Source organism: Bombus fervidus, chromosome 8 (assembly GCF_041682495.2).
Source record: "Bombus fervidus isolate BK054 chromosome 8, iyBomFerv1, whole genome shotgun sequence".
In the NCBI taxonomy this organism is placed as follows: Eukaryota; Metazoa; Arthropoda; class Insecta; order Hymenoptera; family Apidae; genus Bombus; species Bombus fervidus.
Genome location: NC_091524.1, coordinates 3,064,717 through 3,081,866, shown reverse-complemented (window position 1 = coordinate 3,081,866; position 17,150 = coordinate 3,064,717). Strand labels below are relative to the sequence as shown.

At 35.2% G+C, this 17,150-nt stretch overlaps 2 protein-coding genes across 14 annotated transcripts; one reads left to right on the top strand and one right to left on the bottom strand.

Moving 5' to 3' along the window:
* The first annotated feature begins 204 nt into the window (after positions 1 to 204).
* Positions 205 to 12,145, top strand: LOC139989942 (tolloid-like protein 1). 9 transcript variants are annotated; one of them, XM_072008671.1, is made up of 16 exons: positions 205 to 504; positions 2,827 to 2,887; positions 3,016 to 3,117; positions 3,523 to 3,700; positions 3,814 to 3,840; positions 3,933 to 4,144; positions 4,268 to 4,475; positions 4,558 to 4,766; positions 5,014 to 5,245; positions 5,381 to 5,566; positions 5,664 to 5,909; positions 5,989 to 6,209; positions 6,339 to 6,521; positions 6,637 to 6,766; positions 6,920 to 7,104; positions 9,382 to 12,145. In XM_072008671.1, the coding sequence occupies exons 3-16, from the start codon at positions 3,024 to 3,026 to the stop codon at positions 9,750 to 9,752; spliced, it is 2,682 nt and encodes an 893-aa protein (XP_071864772.1). In that variant the 5' UTR covers positions 205 to 504; positions 2,827 to 2,887; positions 3,016 to 3,023; the 3' UTR covers positions 9,753 to 12,145. The 9 variants fall into 9 exon arrangements, 8 of the variants coding, with proteins under 8 accessions (XP_071864772.1, XP_071864768.1, XP_071864773.1 ...); XM_072008667.1 differs by lacking the exon at positions 205 to 504 and adding an exon at positions 1,762 to 2,033; XM_072008672.1 differs by lacking the exon at positions 205 to 504 and adding an exon at positions 1,762 to 2,033 and having other exon boundaries at positions 2,827 to 2,950.
* LOC139989944 (uncharacterized) lies at positions 8,456 to 17,075 on the bottom strand. Of its 5 annotated transcripts, none has more exons than XM_072008676.1 (11): positions 16,522 to 17,075; positions 16,059 to 16,453; positions 15,847 to 16,004; positions 15,551 to 15,706; positions 15,219 to 15,370; positions 14,960 to 15,079; positions 14,814 to 14,874; positions 14,391 to 14,683; positions 13,976 to 14,104; positions 13,660 to 13,878; positions 8,456 to 13,561 (listed from the first exon to the last, which is right to left on the bottom strand). In XM_072008676.1, exons 2-11 carry the CDS (start codon positions 16,077 to 16,079, stop codon positions 12,378 to 12,380), a joined length of 2,493 nt encoding a protein of 830 aa, XP_071864777.1. In that variant the 5' UTR covers positions 16,080 to 16,453; positions 16,522 to 17,075; the 3' UTR covers positions 8,456 to 12,377. The 5 variants fall into 5 exon arrangements, with proteins under 5 accessions (XP_071864777.1, XP_071864776.1, XP_071864778.1 ...); XM_072008675.1 differs by having other exon boundaries at positions 13,976 to 14,107; positions 16,522 to 17,074; XM_072008677.1 differs by having other exon boundaries at positions 13,976 to 14,107; positions 15,551 to 15,676; positions 16,522 to 17,073.
* Positions 17,076 to 17,150: the final 75 nt, after the last annotated feature.

Sequence of the window (17,150 nt, the reverse complement as noted above, 5' to 3'; positions counted from 1 at the left end):
CTCTATCTATATTTATTGTATTTTAATTATGCATACCCCTGAATCAGTTGTTTCTCCCCACTCTGATTCACTCTAGCGACCTCTACCCTATCGTTAGGGCGTGTTGGGGTAGCCAGTACTTCCGCAGAAGCAGACTGATCGAGGGTTGCTCAACGCGTTATGTATCTATTGTATCGTTTTGTCAGTTCTTTTCTCTTTTCATTTAATCATACATATATTCCTGTGCAAATATTTGCGCGAGCACACGCAACATATTGTATATAGATACACACTCAATACCTGTTTTTTCTGTTCTCATGTAACTGAAGTGTCGAAACGATACCGCGTTGATTTTACATTTATTTTATAGTTAAGTATAATAACGGCAATGAAATACGCGATAACGAAAAATCAACGTTAAAACCAGCATATTTTCTGTTATCGTTTACCCACATCTGTTATATATTGTTCCGTTTCTCGCAATCTAGTGTACGTAGTTTTAACAAGATTGTGCTGCATGATAGGGTAAAGTAATATTTCCAAAAAGGTATACACTGGATTATTGTACAAAAAAGATCCTCTACGTAATTGCACAGTTGTCATTTCGGAGGAGGTTCCGAAGCCCGACGACCCGCCGTGATCGAGCAGTATAACATGATCCAGTGTAAGGTATCACTGAGACAATGTATAGTACGTACTAATTCAAAAGTGAAACCTTTTTATTTTTTTTAAATTAAACTTTCACTAATATATTTGTGATGTCTTTGTGATTAAAACGAGGCCAAGTACGATATAATTTGAATTATGTTTACTTATTGGTATGTACTTAATTATCATTTACTAAGCAAGAAAATATGCTCCAAATTATATTGTGTTTGGTATCATTTTAATTAGAAAAATATAACAAACATGTTTAAAGTAAAAGTTTAAAATAAAAGTTTAATGTAAAAGTTTTCATTCATAACAAATCAAAAATAAATTTGGTTTTTGATTTTTGGAAATTTGATTTTTGAGTTAAAGTAAAAAATAAGAAAATTGGATTTTTGAATTAAAGGTCCCAGTTTGTCGCGGGCTTTATATTTTGCCGGACGCTTTGACTTTCAGCCTTTCTTTCTCTTTCACTCGTGTTGTCGTTTTCTACGTTCGGCACGTTTAGAATCTCAATCTCCAGAAATAGAATCGTTTCTACATTTGTATAACTGCAAAACTTGGATCCCGATTTTTATGCAATTATCCAGTGTTTCTGTAGATGAAAAGAGAAAGCAAGGGACTTTTGCAAAAAAAGATATTAAAGAATTTAATCTTATAAAATCATTAAATTTTCCCATCACGTTCCACTTATTCGAATGTTATAGCATATGAAGTGTAAAATTTCAATTTTGAACATGATGTTCTGAAGAGCATACCTGCGATATATACGCACATACTAAGTGTACATATTTGAAGTGTGTTTAATATATTTCTAACGAGAAAAAAACATAGAAAACAATACGTATAAGTATATAAGTAATTGACTTTGTGCAATTCGTATCGCGAAGAATTTGATGACTTGCATTGACCGACGTTTGCATTTCTTAGATACATCAAAACGAGAATGAAACATTTTTTTCAGTTATAAATTAAATGAAATTTCCTTTATTGTATATGGTGTATAATAAGTCGCTCAAATTATCATATGATGCGCGTTATATGTTATATTTACGATGGATCGTTATCAAGTGTGTGTACGTATGCATCTTTTCCTTTTCATTCTTCGTTTTTTTCGATTGAAAAAATGGGCCGAACATGACGGTTTATGACATGAAAAAATGTCATTTACTACAGTGATACGTACTATTTTTGTAAATGGAAAAAATAACGTTTAATAAAATTGTTCAGGTCATATAGTAAAGAGGTTAGTGGCCCGTAGTATGTAGCGCGCAAAATTGTCGGGTGTCACTAGCGGCGCTGCTGTGTTATTGACCATTTTGCTATCCTTATCGAAATTCAAAGAGGGAAGATGATGGCGACGACAATGACAGAGTACAATGCGGCGGGGTGCTTTGAATACTAAGGTGTTTTGTTTTTTTTGTTTTTTCCAAAATTGTTTTATGATTCGTACAACCATATTATGAACTATACTGTAACATAACGATATATAACAAACCGAAAATAATACATATGTCGTGATCGTAAGAATATTAGTGAATGATGCGGTGAATGACATAAAGGGCTAAAATGAGGGCGTGGCAAATAAACGTGACACGTGTTCGGAATATTAATCGAATTGCTTTGTATCTTCGTGTGTTTACGTGGTATTTAAATTCATTTCTTCTGTACTGTCATCTAGACTGATTCTGCAAAATGAGCGTGGAGAAGTTTTTTATGATATTTGGTTATAACTGATGACAAAAGTTTATGATATACTACCGTGTCATAATATATAACAAAATTATTTAATCAGTTCTTTTTCTTCTATTTTTCTTCGGTACATCAGCCTGTAAGAATGTAAAGAGCTGAACGGGTCTTGTTCGTTTAACGAGTTGGTGAGGTGTGGCGGCAGAGGTGACTTGGAAAGTAATCTGTGTCTATTGGCATACTCGATGTCATTTATACTTACAACTTTTTAATTTTCCACTTCAATCGTTCAGTATCGTGTTTGTGGGACGAAAAGAGATTCTTGTGAGATAATATTCGCTATCGTAAATGCTCGATAAAACATACATACAATAGATATGTAACATTGGTTTCATTACATTCATTTTAAATGTTCTGTGTTAATTATAAATTTCAACGTTATATTATAGCATATAAAATCCAACGAAGTTAGCGGAATAATCTAACTTGCTTGAACTCATGTAATTGCAGATGATCTTGAAGATCGATGTTGAATATTTTTCCTGTGTGTGGAATAGAAACTGACGATATGGTAAAATCACAGTTGCCACTATTAGTGATTTCTATACAATTTGGCCGTAATAGCGAATAAAAAGTATATACATCATGATTTCAATCGAGACGAAACTGATTCAGCAAAATGCAAATGTGTATTCCTAGGATGCAGTATGGCTTCGATACTCTACTGGCTTGCTTCTGGGAATAATTTGATTTCTGCTGCTTTTATCTTATTCTTACTAATTTGTCCTCGCAGCAGTACAGGTTAGTGATGATGTTCGTTTACCTCTCTGTTTCACTTTCCTTTACATCAACTGAATAATTTAATTTAGATAATTGTTCAGTGATAACAAGATAAAATCAGCAACAATTGTTATCATACGTTAAAATTAATAATAAATAAGTTTCTTTGGTAAGGAGTCAATGATATTTGGCGTTTGTTTGTGTATTTATAGTAGGCAATTTAAATATATCTAAACTGAGACGCGTTTAATTGTATCATTCTTACTGTTGTCGGTTATCGGAAAAATTGAAGTAATAGCAAATTGATAGTAAGTCAACAGTATGTATAAGTTGTGATCTTATTAACGAGAAGAGTATTATTAAACAGGACATCTACCAAGCTCTTCCATATATAAAAAATATTTAGACGCATGTATAATTTCACAGAATGCGATCAGAAGTTTATAAGTACGCCAGATGGTCCATCAAATGGAACCTTTCATGCTCCGACGATAATTAACCCCGAAGGGGATTCCAGACAATGCGTATATATATTTTTCGCTGGGCCGCGACAACGCGTCGAATTGAAATTCAATTCATTCGGCCTTCGGGGTACACCACCAGAGTGAGTAATTTCTTTTAAATTAAAGCGGTAAAATATCATTTCTTTATTTGTGCCAGTTTTTGTGTCGATGTATATGAGTTCTATTTATTGATTAATTATCCATATTTTTGTAGTGGATCCGCTGTTGGGGAGTTACCCGCGTAAGTATTTACATACGTTAGGTATCGATATAATTTGCTCGCGGCCAAACTATTTTTGTTCGCAGATGAACTAGGAAAAACTTGGTTTTCAGTTGTGGTCACGAATATATGGACTTGTACACGGAAATACGATCGGAGAATACCAGCAAGTTGGTGGAAACTCCTTTCGGTGGTCGTTTTTGTGGTCCGATCCCACCTCGCAGACGTGTGTCTCTTTATCAGGGAATCGCTCTTAGTTTCTACACTGATAAAAATATTACGTTCCCTAGCCTCTTCAGCGGTACATATGCGTTTATCAATGCATGTACGTAAGCACTATTTGCCCTATACTTGGAATTTTAACCATCAACTCGGTTATACACACACGCATACACACACACTTATTTTCGCTTCTATCAATTTTCACTAATGTTTGGATTGTTCGCAGCTGAATATGAAGTGGGAACTCCAGCTCCTAGCACACCATGCTCATTCAAGGTAGAGTCAGAAAACAAACGCAACGGCAGTATATTATCTCCTACTTATCCGGGCACATATCCGAAAGGTCTTACATGCAGTTATCAATTTATCGGAGTACAAGGTCAACGAGTACGCCTTGAGTTTCGAGATTTCGATTTGTTCTTTGGAGGTCAACAGTATGTAGCTGTTTATGTACTTCCGCGTTAAGCAGCTACGTACTTTTCTAATTGCCTCCTGTAACATTCTTGTATTTTACAGTTGTCCCTTAGATTATCTAAAAGTGTACGATGGTTTAGACAATACGTCGGCTGTTATCGGAACATATTGTGGTCAACAACGAAATTTGGTATTATATTCATCAGAGTCTAGTTTGTATGTACTATTTGTTACACTTCAACGTACGGCGAACACACAAAATCGTGGATTCAAGGGTATCTTTGAATTCTCTGAGAGTTTCGTTAAATTAGGTAAGTTGAAATACCGTTGTTCATAAATGCTATAAATGCTATTATTGATCGAGTAATTGTAAAGGGTTGCATCCAGTTGCAAACAATACTTTGTTCTGTCCCTTCTTTTTTCTTAATCTTGGATGTATATGTGTACGCGCACAATATGCAATTATGCATAGATACATATATGTATATATAAATGCGTACGAATATGCCTATGTATGTATGTATATGTGTGTGTACACGCTCGACTTTATCTGCTCAGACTTCATCACCACTTACGAGGGTGAACATATACGAGGATCAGAGTGCGATCAGAAGATATTAAGTAAAAAAGAATCATCTGGATTCGTGGTTAGCCCGAACTATCCATTTCCATATATACCAAAAGTTGTGTGTCGGTATTTCATATATGGAATGCAAGATTCCCAGCATCTTGAACGCGTTCGATTAGAATTCAGACAATTTAAAATACCAAAAAATAAGACGATAGGAGAGTAAGTATAATTACATTACTGTTAAAACATTTCTCTTATCAATTTTGATCGCAATTAAATAAATTTTTTGTTCGTATCCAATATGGTACGCAATGTGTATTCCCTTCGTCGTTCTTTTGCCTGTTCGTCGTTTAGTTCATCCTGTACCGATGGATATTTGAAGTTGTATTTGAAAGGACAAGAAGCAACAGATTCTTACGATAAATTCGATTACGAATTGTGCGGTTCGGAAAGTAATCCGAGCCCTGTAGTTAGCGATGGTCCAAGACTAGTGATGGTATTTAGCAGCGGAGAATCTCAAGGACAAGGCTTTAAAGCATGGTAACAAGCGAATCTAATACGCAAAGTCTTCTTAAATGAGATAACAAATTGTGCACGATAAGAGAAAGCAGCATATGTAACGCATTTGTTCTTATAGTTACAGTTTTGAAACAGAGTATAAGATACCGGGCACCGCAGCACCCGATGGCAGCTGCACTTTCACGTACCGCAGTTTCTCTCGCAAAAAAGGAGATTTTAATTCTCCGCGACATCCTAGTAATTATCCAAGCAACACAAATTGCACATATGTTTTCATAGCTACGCCAAACGAACAAGTTACCTTAATATTTGATTATTTTAAAGTTCGAACGAAAAATACGAATATGACGACCGGACACTACGGGTAAGTTGCTCAATTATTATTGTACTATTGTTGCTGCTGATGTACAATCGCACATGACCTTTTATGTCTTTTGTCTCAGAGTGGAAATTTGCCAAGACGATTGGTTGGAGATATATAATACGTATCGAGATAATACGGAAAAATTAATAGGTAGATATTGTGGTAGTACGGCTCCGGGACCAGTGGAATCAAATCTCGGTGCTCTCGGCTTAAAAGTGATTCTGCATTCGGATTCTGAGTTAGTTTATAGCGGTTTTAAAGCGCGTTACACGTTCGAACTAGCGAAACCTATTTTTGGAGGTACGTAGTTGTAATAAAATTCAAATCCTTCGCGTCAAAATTGATTACATTTCTGTAAATCCTTAATTAATTTATTTAGAGAGCAAGAACGAATACAAATTGTTTGTCGTTGCATTTGTTACATTGCAGATTGCGGATCGAATATAAGCAGTGTGAATTATGGAATCATTGCTAGTCCGAATTACCCAAACAAATACGATGGACCCGCAAGAAATCTGGCTAGTAAAACTTGCAATTGGTTTATAAGAGTCCGACCGAATCAGCGAATATTACTATACTTTGAAGCATTTTCGGTAGAAGGTGATCAATCAGGTATATCCATGTTTTTCAATAGTTTTATTCTATCAATTAATGGAGTTGATTTAAGTGAAGGGCCTAAATCGCAATCGAAGTTACTAGCAGTAATAAAAAAATCTAATTTCTTCAGTTCGTGGTTGTCCTGCTGCGGTGCTGCGCATATGGTATTCCACATCGTCCACGCCTGTCGAAATATGTGGTATTCAAACTGTAGACAAAAATTGGACTTACCTCTCTGTGGACAATAACATGCGACTTAGGTTTGTTTTTCGCACAAGAGATTCCTTATTGCTTCCTACTTCGTGTTTATAGCTTTACAAACATTAATCACGGTCGTGTTCGCGTTTAAGTGAAAGAATAAAGAACGTGAGCATTGATCGCGCCTTTTCTCTACTTTCCTTCTTTTATTTTAGCTTCATACTGGCTGATAAAGCGGTTGGACAAATGGGATTTAAAGCAACATGGACCGAAGTGAGCACAAATACCGACTGCCAGAATCAGTTTCTTTGTCGCGAAAATAAATATTGCATTGCAGAGTCACTTCGGTGTAATAACATTCGTAATTGTGGCCCAAACGACACTACGGATGAAGATAATTGTAAGTTTCGCAATCGTTAGAAAAACATCGAGTCAAGTTCTTAGAAACGTGTGGTTCAATTCTACTCTTCTTTTATTTTGCTTCTACTGTCTATAGTTGTGTAAAATTATCGTGTATATTACGTTCTCATCTAGCGAAGATGACAACGTACATATTTTCCACTATACACTATACGTGTAAATGTATAAACATTATACTGCCGCGTGAACTCTGTACTCATACGTGTCTGCGTGTGCATACACGAACGCACGTACACACATATACATACATATACGCGTAACAGATAGACACACACGCATCCACACACGCATAGATTTCCGAATCCAATATCAAACTTGTAATTTCTTCAGATCATTCAATAGATACTTAATTATTCAATTACTCTACAAATTTTCCAAGCGTATTCTTTTTCTACCGAGTACAGTACCTTTAACTGATCCTTCTCACGTATATGTTATGCATGCATATACGCGAGTGTGTATGTATGCATGCATCTTCTATGGATGTATACTGTATACACATGTAAATATCCGATTAAAATCAAACCTGCTACTGGCTATTATACAGTACAGTCGTTCGGCATTGAACCGAATTGTCTATCTCGTTCTCGTTAAACGTATAAAAGTAAGAATAGTGTGTATAGCAATACATATTATATATATACATCATTATTATACATATCTGGCATCTGAATTTGGATATCTGAATATAAGAATATGATTTTAAGATGATGCAAATTGGTAAATTCTGCACGAATCTGCATGTATTTTTCAGTTCATTTTGCTCGAAGGAATCGGACACGTAATGTTATCGCGTAAATCATGACTTCAGTTCTAGATCGTTTTCGAATCGTTTCGATCGTTTACGATAAAAAAAGTGTTCATGTTAGTGTTCACCTTGCACACGCGTACAATACACGTTTTCCAAGATATTCGTAATTACGTATAGCAATGGAGTAGGATAGGGGAACAATGTTCGACATTGGAAAAAGATTAATTAGTAAGTAGAGAAAAAATGGTAGATAGAAGTTTAAGAGAAAGACAAGTATGTACTGAATTGCGTAATATTTTGGGTAAGTAGTACGTAGCTGTGTGTACAGGTGAATGAATGGAGAGATTGAATGGGTGAATGACTGTGTGTGGTGTCGCAGGTGCAGCATCAGCCCCATTGTCGCCAGCACTGGCTGGAGTCTCTGCCATGCTTCTTCTCTCTCTGTGCTTTGTGTTCGTGGCCATCTGAGCCCTTCATGAAGCTTCCGACGATCCGGCATGTTATGATCTCCCCTATCACGTGAGTTCACTCACAATATTGCACATGTATCGCTCTTAATTTTTATACAACAACAAATTAATTATACGGTAACCTTTTTAATGTCAACCAATGTATTATGTGTATACAAATAGAAACGCGGATAGATGACGGACGCACAACCACCTTCATATTCATTTTATACACGTATACATGTATAATTTCAAATGTAACATGTAAAGTCATTTGCACCATTGCGCGCTATTATCCCTCTTTATTATTTCACTTATTTTTAAGTAGAAAACTTCTCATATTTGGTTATTATAGCATATGTACTTACATATACAATACTATATAATTCCACAAAAATTGTATCGAAAATATCGCTGTTTTTCAAGTATACCAATTATAATGTAATCTCGAAATTTACGTTTATATTGTTTTAAAAGTTTCTCTCACGTTTTACACAAAGTTTATAGGAAAAACGCATGATTACAGTGAATGCAAATTTGTTCATATAAAATAGCATGTGAATCTTCTCTCTTTCTCACAGACACGCGTTCACATGTTCGCGCTCTCCCTCTCCTTTTACAGATGCTCCTAATCACACTCTTTCCTTTTTTCACTTTTCTTTCTTTCCTCTTCGTTCCTTTCGCTATTAAATCTTTCATCTTTTTCAAAATTTCTTTCCCCTTTCGTAGACTATCAACCATGTCAACCACGCACATTATCTTCGACTATCTTTTTAACTACATCCTCCGTTCCGCCGCGTTTTACTTTGTCCTCTGCCATCTTTCTATAGGTTTCATTTAAATATGCTACGAGTATAAAACAAATGAAGCTAGTTGAATGATAAGCAATCGTACAAAAATTCGATTAAACTTTCAACGAATTGTATATAATTGTGTAGATTTTATGTTTTGTAAACGAGGACCTAGAAAAGAGACGAAATACAAAAATGGACATTAGAGAGAATATGGACAAGTTTTAGATTGAACAAACGTTTGACAAGAAATTATTATATTTCAGGTAATATAGTTGTACAGACGAATAATTACGCTGTTCCCGCGGTTGGTGCCATCGGTGCTGTATTGATAGCATTGATCGTTTGTCTTTTGTGTCATCGAAAGCTAAGAAGACGAGTTCAAACTGTGCATCTTGACGATCTGCGTCATCGCATAGACGAGAGGCATCGATGTTATCATAATGAAAATCTTCTTCAACATCATCACCACTTTCATCATCATCACCATCAGCACCAGCATCAATATCAGCAACAGCAACAACAGCAACAACACTATCAAGATTTGACTAGTGATTCGAGATATCACCTAGAATCATCGACTAGTCCAATGAGCGACAGCGATGTCGAAGAAGCCAGCAGTCTCAACAGTGTGTGACACATCGTGTCAGATTATTTGAACTCTGTTTGTTACCTTATTCTATTCACGTTACAGTTATATTAAACCAATGAAACGTCGCGTTTTTACCTCATTTCTACCTCATTTGTACTCATCTCCCGAGGATCAGTTAACTACTCCATTTTCGTGTTTAACGAGGCGTTTCATCATAACGATATAGTTATCATCGATATGCGCAAAAGAATCTTCGAATAAGCTTCAACTTGCTCCAATTTTATCAAGATTAGTCTATATTCGAACAATAAAAATCATGTATGCATTTTTTAGAATGATTCATTGTACGTTATTCTATAACGCACGATTTATTTTCTTGTAGACGTATGGCTAAACGCAATTTGTATACCTTTCCCCGTTTTCTTTTTTTTTAAGCTTTAACTCCTTTTAAAATACATGAGCGTATTTTTAATATATATAATTATTGATGCAATATATAGGATCGTATACAGAGAAACGTAAAGATAAGAACGCAACAAATAGCCGAGCTGTAATTCGGCAATAATTTGAACGGAAAATAAATCGTTGCATCAGTTGTGTTTCATTGAAGATGGAGTGAAAGAAATGAAAAGATCTGGTTATTGTTAACGATATTTCCGAAGCTCCTGATCCTCCAAAAGAATAAGTAAAATATATTTTTACTTCGAGTTACCTAGATTTATCGTTATTGTTACGTCAATACGTTGTCATTGACACCTTTTTCTTATATTTTCTTGCATGTATTTAGCCGAACTCACGAGCAAAGTATGGTTGAAGTAATAACATTACGTTATATTTGTATCTGGTTGAAATGTTCGATTATATAGAAGAACATGTTACCACATGCATCCTTCCCTTGTGTAATCCGTTCACGTAGCATGTAACTAGTTGTACGCAACGCGCATATTTTACACATGTGAGAACGTGATCATTTCACAAATAGTACCTACGTAATTTCTTTGTAAATATTATTTTTTTAGTTTTAAGCATATACAATAATCGAGCGATAAGATCTGTAGCTTGAAATGGCCAGTTCAAGTTTACGTAGTTGCGTCCTATTTCTTGGTGTGCTGAGTAATATACATACAGTGGTTTCATAAATCACGATATGTATATTTTTGTGATAAAATTTTTGACCCCTACTTCTATTTTTTTAATTCGTACGATTGAGGAAGACTATTTCAACGATCTAAACCTACTATGATTCCTATTTGTTTTTCAAAAGTTTTATATTTCCCATTACTTTAGATTATTGTTTACTTTCAACCAATTATACAATTTTTAGACAGAACAATTCGATTTTGTTGTATGCAACGCGCACTGACAAAACAGGACTGTTAAGAAATACGTCACGTATAAGTATATATGAAATCTATAAATGCTGCCATTTGATATAATAGTTACGATTTTATACAAGTGAAAACCAGACGTAATCAAGTATAATCGTATTTGATCAAATATCGAACACGAAATGATTGAGCAGCTAGTTGATAAAAAAATTTTACGCGTCGAATTTTTTACTTTTTGCTCCCCATTTACTCGATACTTATCTTATGTTTAAATGTTTCGCATTTTGCATGAATCTTGAAAGCGGACACAGATCTTAATTTGTGTCAAACGAAAAGAAAAATAACGATAGCGAGAGAAAAAAGAAGGGGAATAGAAACAAGGAAACAAAGAAAAATGTATAGCCAAATACACAGGGAATGATGGTATTTAACATGTTCATAGTAAATGAAGAGAATAACAAATTTGATAGGCGTGAAGTACATCGCATTTCTAAAAAAAAAATCACACGAAACAAGGAAAAGTACGCGAAATAATAAAGGATGTAACAGATCTGTGTGTGATGTATATTTGTGGTTTCGATTTTGATTCAATTTCCTTTTTTAGCAGGATTTCACAGAACAAGACAACTCCCTTTTGTTTCTTTTTTGCTTTCTTTTATTTTACCGAAAAACGTTCGATCTCGTGAAAAATACATATAAAAGACTACAAATCATTATATTTAAAATGAATGCATTTAATCGCGACATATATTCATTTTCTATAAATTAGCGCCGGAAGTAAGATCATGTTATGTTCAAAGTTTATGTCCAAACATATGTTCATTACATATGTATGTAATTACATTATCATCGAAGTTACTAATTACGAGTTCTGCAAGATGTTTTTGTAAACATGTGCTCAAATGTAACACACCTTATGAGTACGATACATGCCATTTGATGTTACTTGAGAAAAAGGAGAGCAACGAGAAACGGGACAAGAGAAAAAATATAGAAATAACCATAAAACTAAATCGAATTCGAATGATAAAACGAAAACGAATCGCATTATTTACATTATATACTTTTCCTTAATTCGATTTTGTAATTTGCATTTCATCATAATAAAAACATTTCAAGTCGAGTAAAATGAAAAGTGAAGAATGACGATTAAACAATTAATTGTACGATTGTTAGAGAAATAGAGTTGATGGACAAAGTTAAAGAAGAAACAAGCATGAAGCTTGGACAACAGAAAATCATATGAAAAAATGTTAGAAAATATGATGATACAAAGGATTATAAAAGGAGCATGACAGCGGTAAAAGAAAACGACGAAAGGGAAACGAAGGAGAATATTCGATTAGACTTGCACATATTGCTCGTCATCGGTATCTCCATTAATCGGCTTAGAAGAATGATTTTGATGTATCTGTTCGTAATCAGCGTTAAACAATATATTTTTCTGCACTTTCTCGTATCCATTCGGATCTTGTTCGAGTTTATATGTATTCACTTGTTCGTATGGCGGTTCCTCGGTGCGAGTAACACTCATATATTTCACGCTCTCGTAATTAGGATCTCCGTGATTAACAGATTCGTAATTAGGGTCTGTGTCGCTGTCACCAGGTCTGCAAACTGACGCGTAATTTGGTTCTCCTGAATCATGCGGCATACTTTCATAATTCGGTTCCGAGTCCGTATCTGGATCCATTTCGGATCTGCTCCTTAGCTTTACTTTCTCGTATCCTGGATCTTCACTACTAGCGTTACTAATTTGTCGATGTTTGAATGGCATAGAATAAGAAGAAGAAGAAGATGAAGATGATGTTGAAGAAGAAGTTGAAGGAGAAGAAGTAGAAAGGGAAGAAGTGGTTGGTAAATCTACGTTATTTCGTAAAGAAATCGAGACGGAGTTGCTAGCTTGCTGATAGTCTGCTGCAGTATCCATAGTGAGGCATTGTTGTGGGCATAACACTTCATAGTTCGGATCACAAGACTCGCGAGTGGTTGAATGTTTTTTAGGTAAATCACTGTTCATAACTTCGTATCCATGACCGAGTGTGAAATTTGAGTCCAAACCGTCATCAGTTTTAGATGATGAAGGAGGAGATGATTTCATCAAAACGTCCGTTTCCGAATGAAAATTACCGACATCACCGACGGAATCGGATTCCTTCTTTTGTATTTCCATAGAATCATGACTAGACGATGCAATTCTGTTACTTTCAACAAGACTTGATTTTCGAACAGAACCAAGGACAAATGTATCAGAATGCAGGCTTCCCTGAGAATTTGAATGCGCGTCATTTTGCTGTTCTTCCGCATCTTTCTTTTTCTTCATTACTTTCGCGTACATATCCTCTAGAGATTTCCCACTGGATAAAGCTGATTTCATTCGGTCATCGCTTTTTGGCTTCTTCTCAATTAATGCGTATACTTCTGCTGTCCCTTCCGGCGGAGGCGGTAACGGTGAATTCGCTTGACGTTTCTCCGGCTTTGGTGATCCAGGATTTACGATAGAACTATTGGCACTCGACGACGAAGCTGTAATATTATGATACGAGACTTGGTAAAAAGATATTTATTACATAATTAAAACGCGCGAATACGCGTATAAAATAGAATATGAAAAGAATTATTACCTTGTCTTGAATGAGCATGTGCAACATGCCGTAAACTATCAACGCTTGGTGGTTGCGGAGCAGGGTAAGTTTCATCGGAACGAGACGGAACGCGGGAGAATAATGTTTGCTCGTTTTGTACTCGTTGAATCTCTGTCATCGTCGGTTGTATTTGTGCGTATGTTTCGCTACCGCTAGTGTATACCTTGTCTTGTTCGTCGATCGCAGCATACATTTCGTCTGTCAAGTGAAACAATATTGCTTATCAATGGTGAAAAAAGGAAGAAAAAATAAGCAAAGAATACACGTTGTGTACACTGTTAAAATACGTATATACCAGAATCATCCGATACAGTCGCATAATGAGGATCCGTGAGGGGTCGAATAGATTGGCTCTGTCGACAAATTGTCTTTGTCTGCGCGATTATGTTAGCTAGGGGTTCCCTTACACTGATGCTTGTGTATCCTTCTATGTGAAATGAAAAAGAGAAAAACAAATATATATAGAAGTATATATACAAGAACAGAAAAAGAGAAAATATATATAAAAAGATGAACATATAACGCGGGGATACGTTTCGCGTTATAAGAAACAGTGTTATACGAAGCATATGAATTATGTACATATATGGACTATGAGTATAATGTTATACGAATCCGCGTATATACATATGTGTATAGAGTGCGCTTTCATCAAAGTCTAAAAAGCGTAATCGAAGATTGACTTATAGAACAGAAATGTAAATATTTACTAGAATCTTGAGAATCTCCGCTAAAATGTTGTTGCGGACTATTTGACTGAGGTTGCGGTGGTTGAGGCAGTAACATTAACAGTGGTGGCGTCATGTAAGGCAAATCTTGATTAGCTTGTACTCCACCCGATATGGCATTGGCCGCCTGAATATCACATGGGCCGGTTTCGGCAGACAAAAGAGAATTATGCGACGAGGATCGACGAGTCCTTGGTGGTGCAACGGGGTTTCCATTACTTTGAGACATTGACGTCGATGGCTTGTCGACATTGATTGCTTGTTTAATATTATTTCTGTAACATTTTTTATTCATTTTCCGCTTTTAATGTAAAAGTAGAAGTAGAGAAATATATGTTCAATAGTATTATCATAAAAAAAAAAGAAACTATAATACAACTATACTTATGACTCTGCAATCATTACCGACTTGATTGATTAGCCTCTGTTTTTTGAACATTTTGAACTTGAGCATATGGATGTTCAACTGGAATAAGCATAAATGGTTACATTATAACAATGATTTGAGATGATTGATAATAATGATTTGATAATTATTTTTGTGTTTGTACCATTGTCTGAATTAGGGGACGACGCAAATCTTAAATATTGATCATCCGAGGTTTCTTGGACTAATGATGGATTTTGATGTGAAACTTCTGGCACATCCAGTTTAGATATCTGTTCTTTTGCTATAAACATATTAAAAGCGATATTGTCGTTAAAAAAAAGGAGACACATTCCTGACATGGAGTATGTTTTCGATAAAATTAACTTATGTCTCATTGTACGTAATTAATAGATCTATAGAATCTATTCTATCGGATATACCTGTATCTCGCACTGTGGCGTAGAGCTCAGACTGATCACCAATCGTTTCAGTGATTTCATAAATATCTTGAGATGCAGATGTTCCTGTATTTTCATGCCTCTTTCCTTTGTCTTTTGGAATATCTGGAAGACTTCTATTGGCACTGGTTGACCTATATATGTAATGCCAAAGTTTCATAATTTCAAGTCAGACAGAGCTCATCATTTCATATAATACTAGTTGACATATTAATAATTGTGATTAAGTTTGAATATTTCGCAAACTATTACAAGTTATGCGAATTTATATTTAACAAAACAGCATAACGCTAAATCGATATTAGGACAGGAACCTTTTTCCACTGTCAATGATATCTTGCGTTGCTATACGAAGGGCATCTGCCATCGGAATCCCATTAAAGCCATCATTGTCAGAATCATTTAGAGTTACCATTCCAGCAAGGCCGAGAAATTCATTCCTATTTAAAGGAATTACAACTGAACGTATCCTTGTAAATGATACGAAAAATTGCATTCTTAATTCCAATATAAAATGTAACTTTATTATTGTTAGCAGAAATGTATGCAATGTTATTTTTTTCAAAGATGATAACAATAATTCATAACTATAAATGTATAAACAGTTTACTTGTTCTCGTTACGGCGACAGCTGCAAATACAAGCAACAATGAGACCAAGGAAGCACAACAATGCTCCAATAGAGACGACCCAGTAACACCAGGCACCTTCCTCGAGAAAAGGTTGTATCATGTTATGGCATGTATTCTTAGGTCCTATAAAGCGTAACTTTTTGAAACTTGTACAAAGTGAAACACGATTCTTTGAAATAGTAACAATTACCTTCCTGTCAATTCTTCGCATGCAAATTGACTCAATCCATATTTAATATCTTGTAATTTAATACTTTCAGGAAACTGATAAAATGTTGTGATGTTTTTTCAGTTATGTTACTTTTCTTGATTTCTTGTTTCTTCTGGTGTCTTACCTTTCTCCCCCTCCTCGCTCTCTCTCTCTCACCCACACACACACACAAAATCTCTGCTGCTTTTGCATTACATTTTGTTTAGCTACGTTATAGCATATACTTTTTCAGACGTTTGATATGCTTACATAACATTGAAATATTTGAAATGGATGTACGATGACCGATCGATTGAAAATAGCCAAAATCATTGTTTTTTTGATACTCATATGTAATAATATCACTTATATGCAGTTAATTTGTTGGTTTGTGACTGAAAAGAAATAACATTTGTAAGAATTGTTCGAGTAAAGTACGGAAATTCGTGGCAAACATACATACAAAATAAGTATCGAATACTAGGTTTATATCATTTGGTCCAGAATGCTGTAGAGAATTGACATTTCCGTAGAAACAAAACCAAAAAACCAGAACTTTTTTTTATAAGAAAATGTTTATATGTACGTAGATAAGTACATGGGAATATCGATATGTCACGTAAACGTCTTTTGACATATCACGATCACGAAATAAGGTTACGTTATCTATGCATGCGGTGTGCGTTCTCATAGATACGAGTAGATACATACGACTCCTTACTCACACATTTCTAAATACACGTAATTTGCGACTTCTCGATTGATACGTTTCGATAATCGATAACAGGTAGAAATTCATTATGACATTTAAAGTGAAAGCATTATCAGATGAGATATACATATGAGATGTACATAATACATATGTAGAATGGATATGGCATCTTATGGATCTTAGTGTCATGTTCTGAAATACCGATCGTTCAAAAAATCAAAGATTTTGTTATGCCATCTATGAAACAAAGTTGTGAGGTTAAGAATCGTGTGTGTGTGTGCGCGCGCGCGTGTGTATGCGTATGTGTGTATGCGCGCGCGCGCGCGCGTGTCATATGATATCCATGATGGAATCGTATCTTTCAACTTCTCTAGCTTCGT

Coding starts and splice junctions, on each gene's coding strand:
- LOC139989944 (XM_072008675.1), bottom strand. CDS start 16,079: ATGCGAAGAATTGACAGGAAG. Junction 15,707..15,846: donor TGTCGCCGTAACGAGAACAA/GTAAACTGTTTA, acceptor ATCATTTACAAG/GATACGTTCAGTTGTAATTC. Junction 13,879..13,975: donor GACTGTATCGGATGATTCTG/GTATATACGTAT, acceptor TTCACTTGACAG/ACGAAATGTATGCTGCGATC.
- LOC139989942 (XM_072008671.1), top strand. CDS start 3,024: ATGGCTTCGATACTCTACTGGCTTGCTTCTGGGAATAATTTGATTTCT. Junction 3,701..3,813: donor CTTCGGGGTACACCACCAGA/GTGAGTAATTTC, acceptor ATATTTTTGTAG/TGGATCCGCTGTTGGGGAGT. Junction 5,567..5,663: donor GGACAAGGCTTTAAAGCATG/GTAACAAGCGAA, acceptor TTGTTCTTATAG/TTACAGTTTTGAAACAGAGT.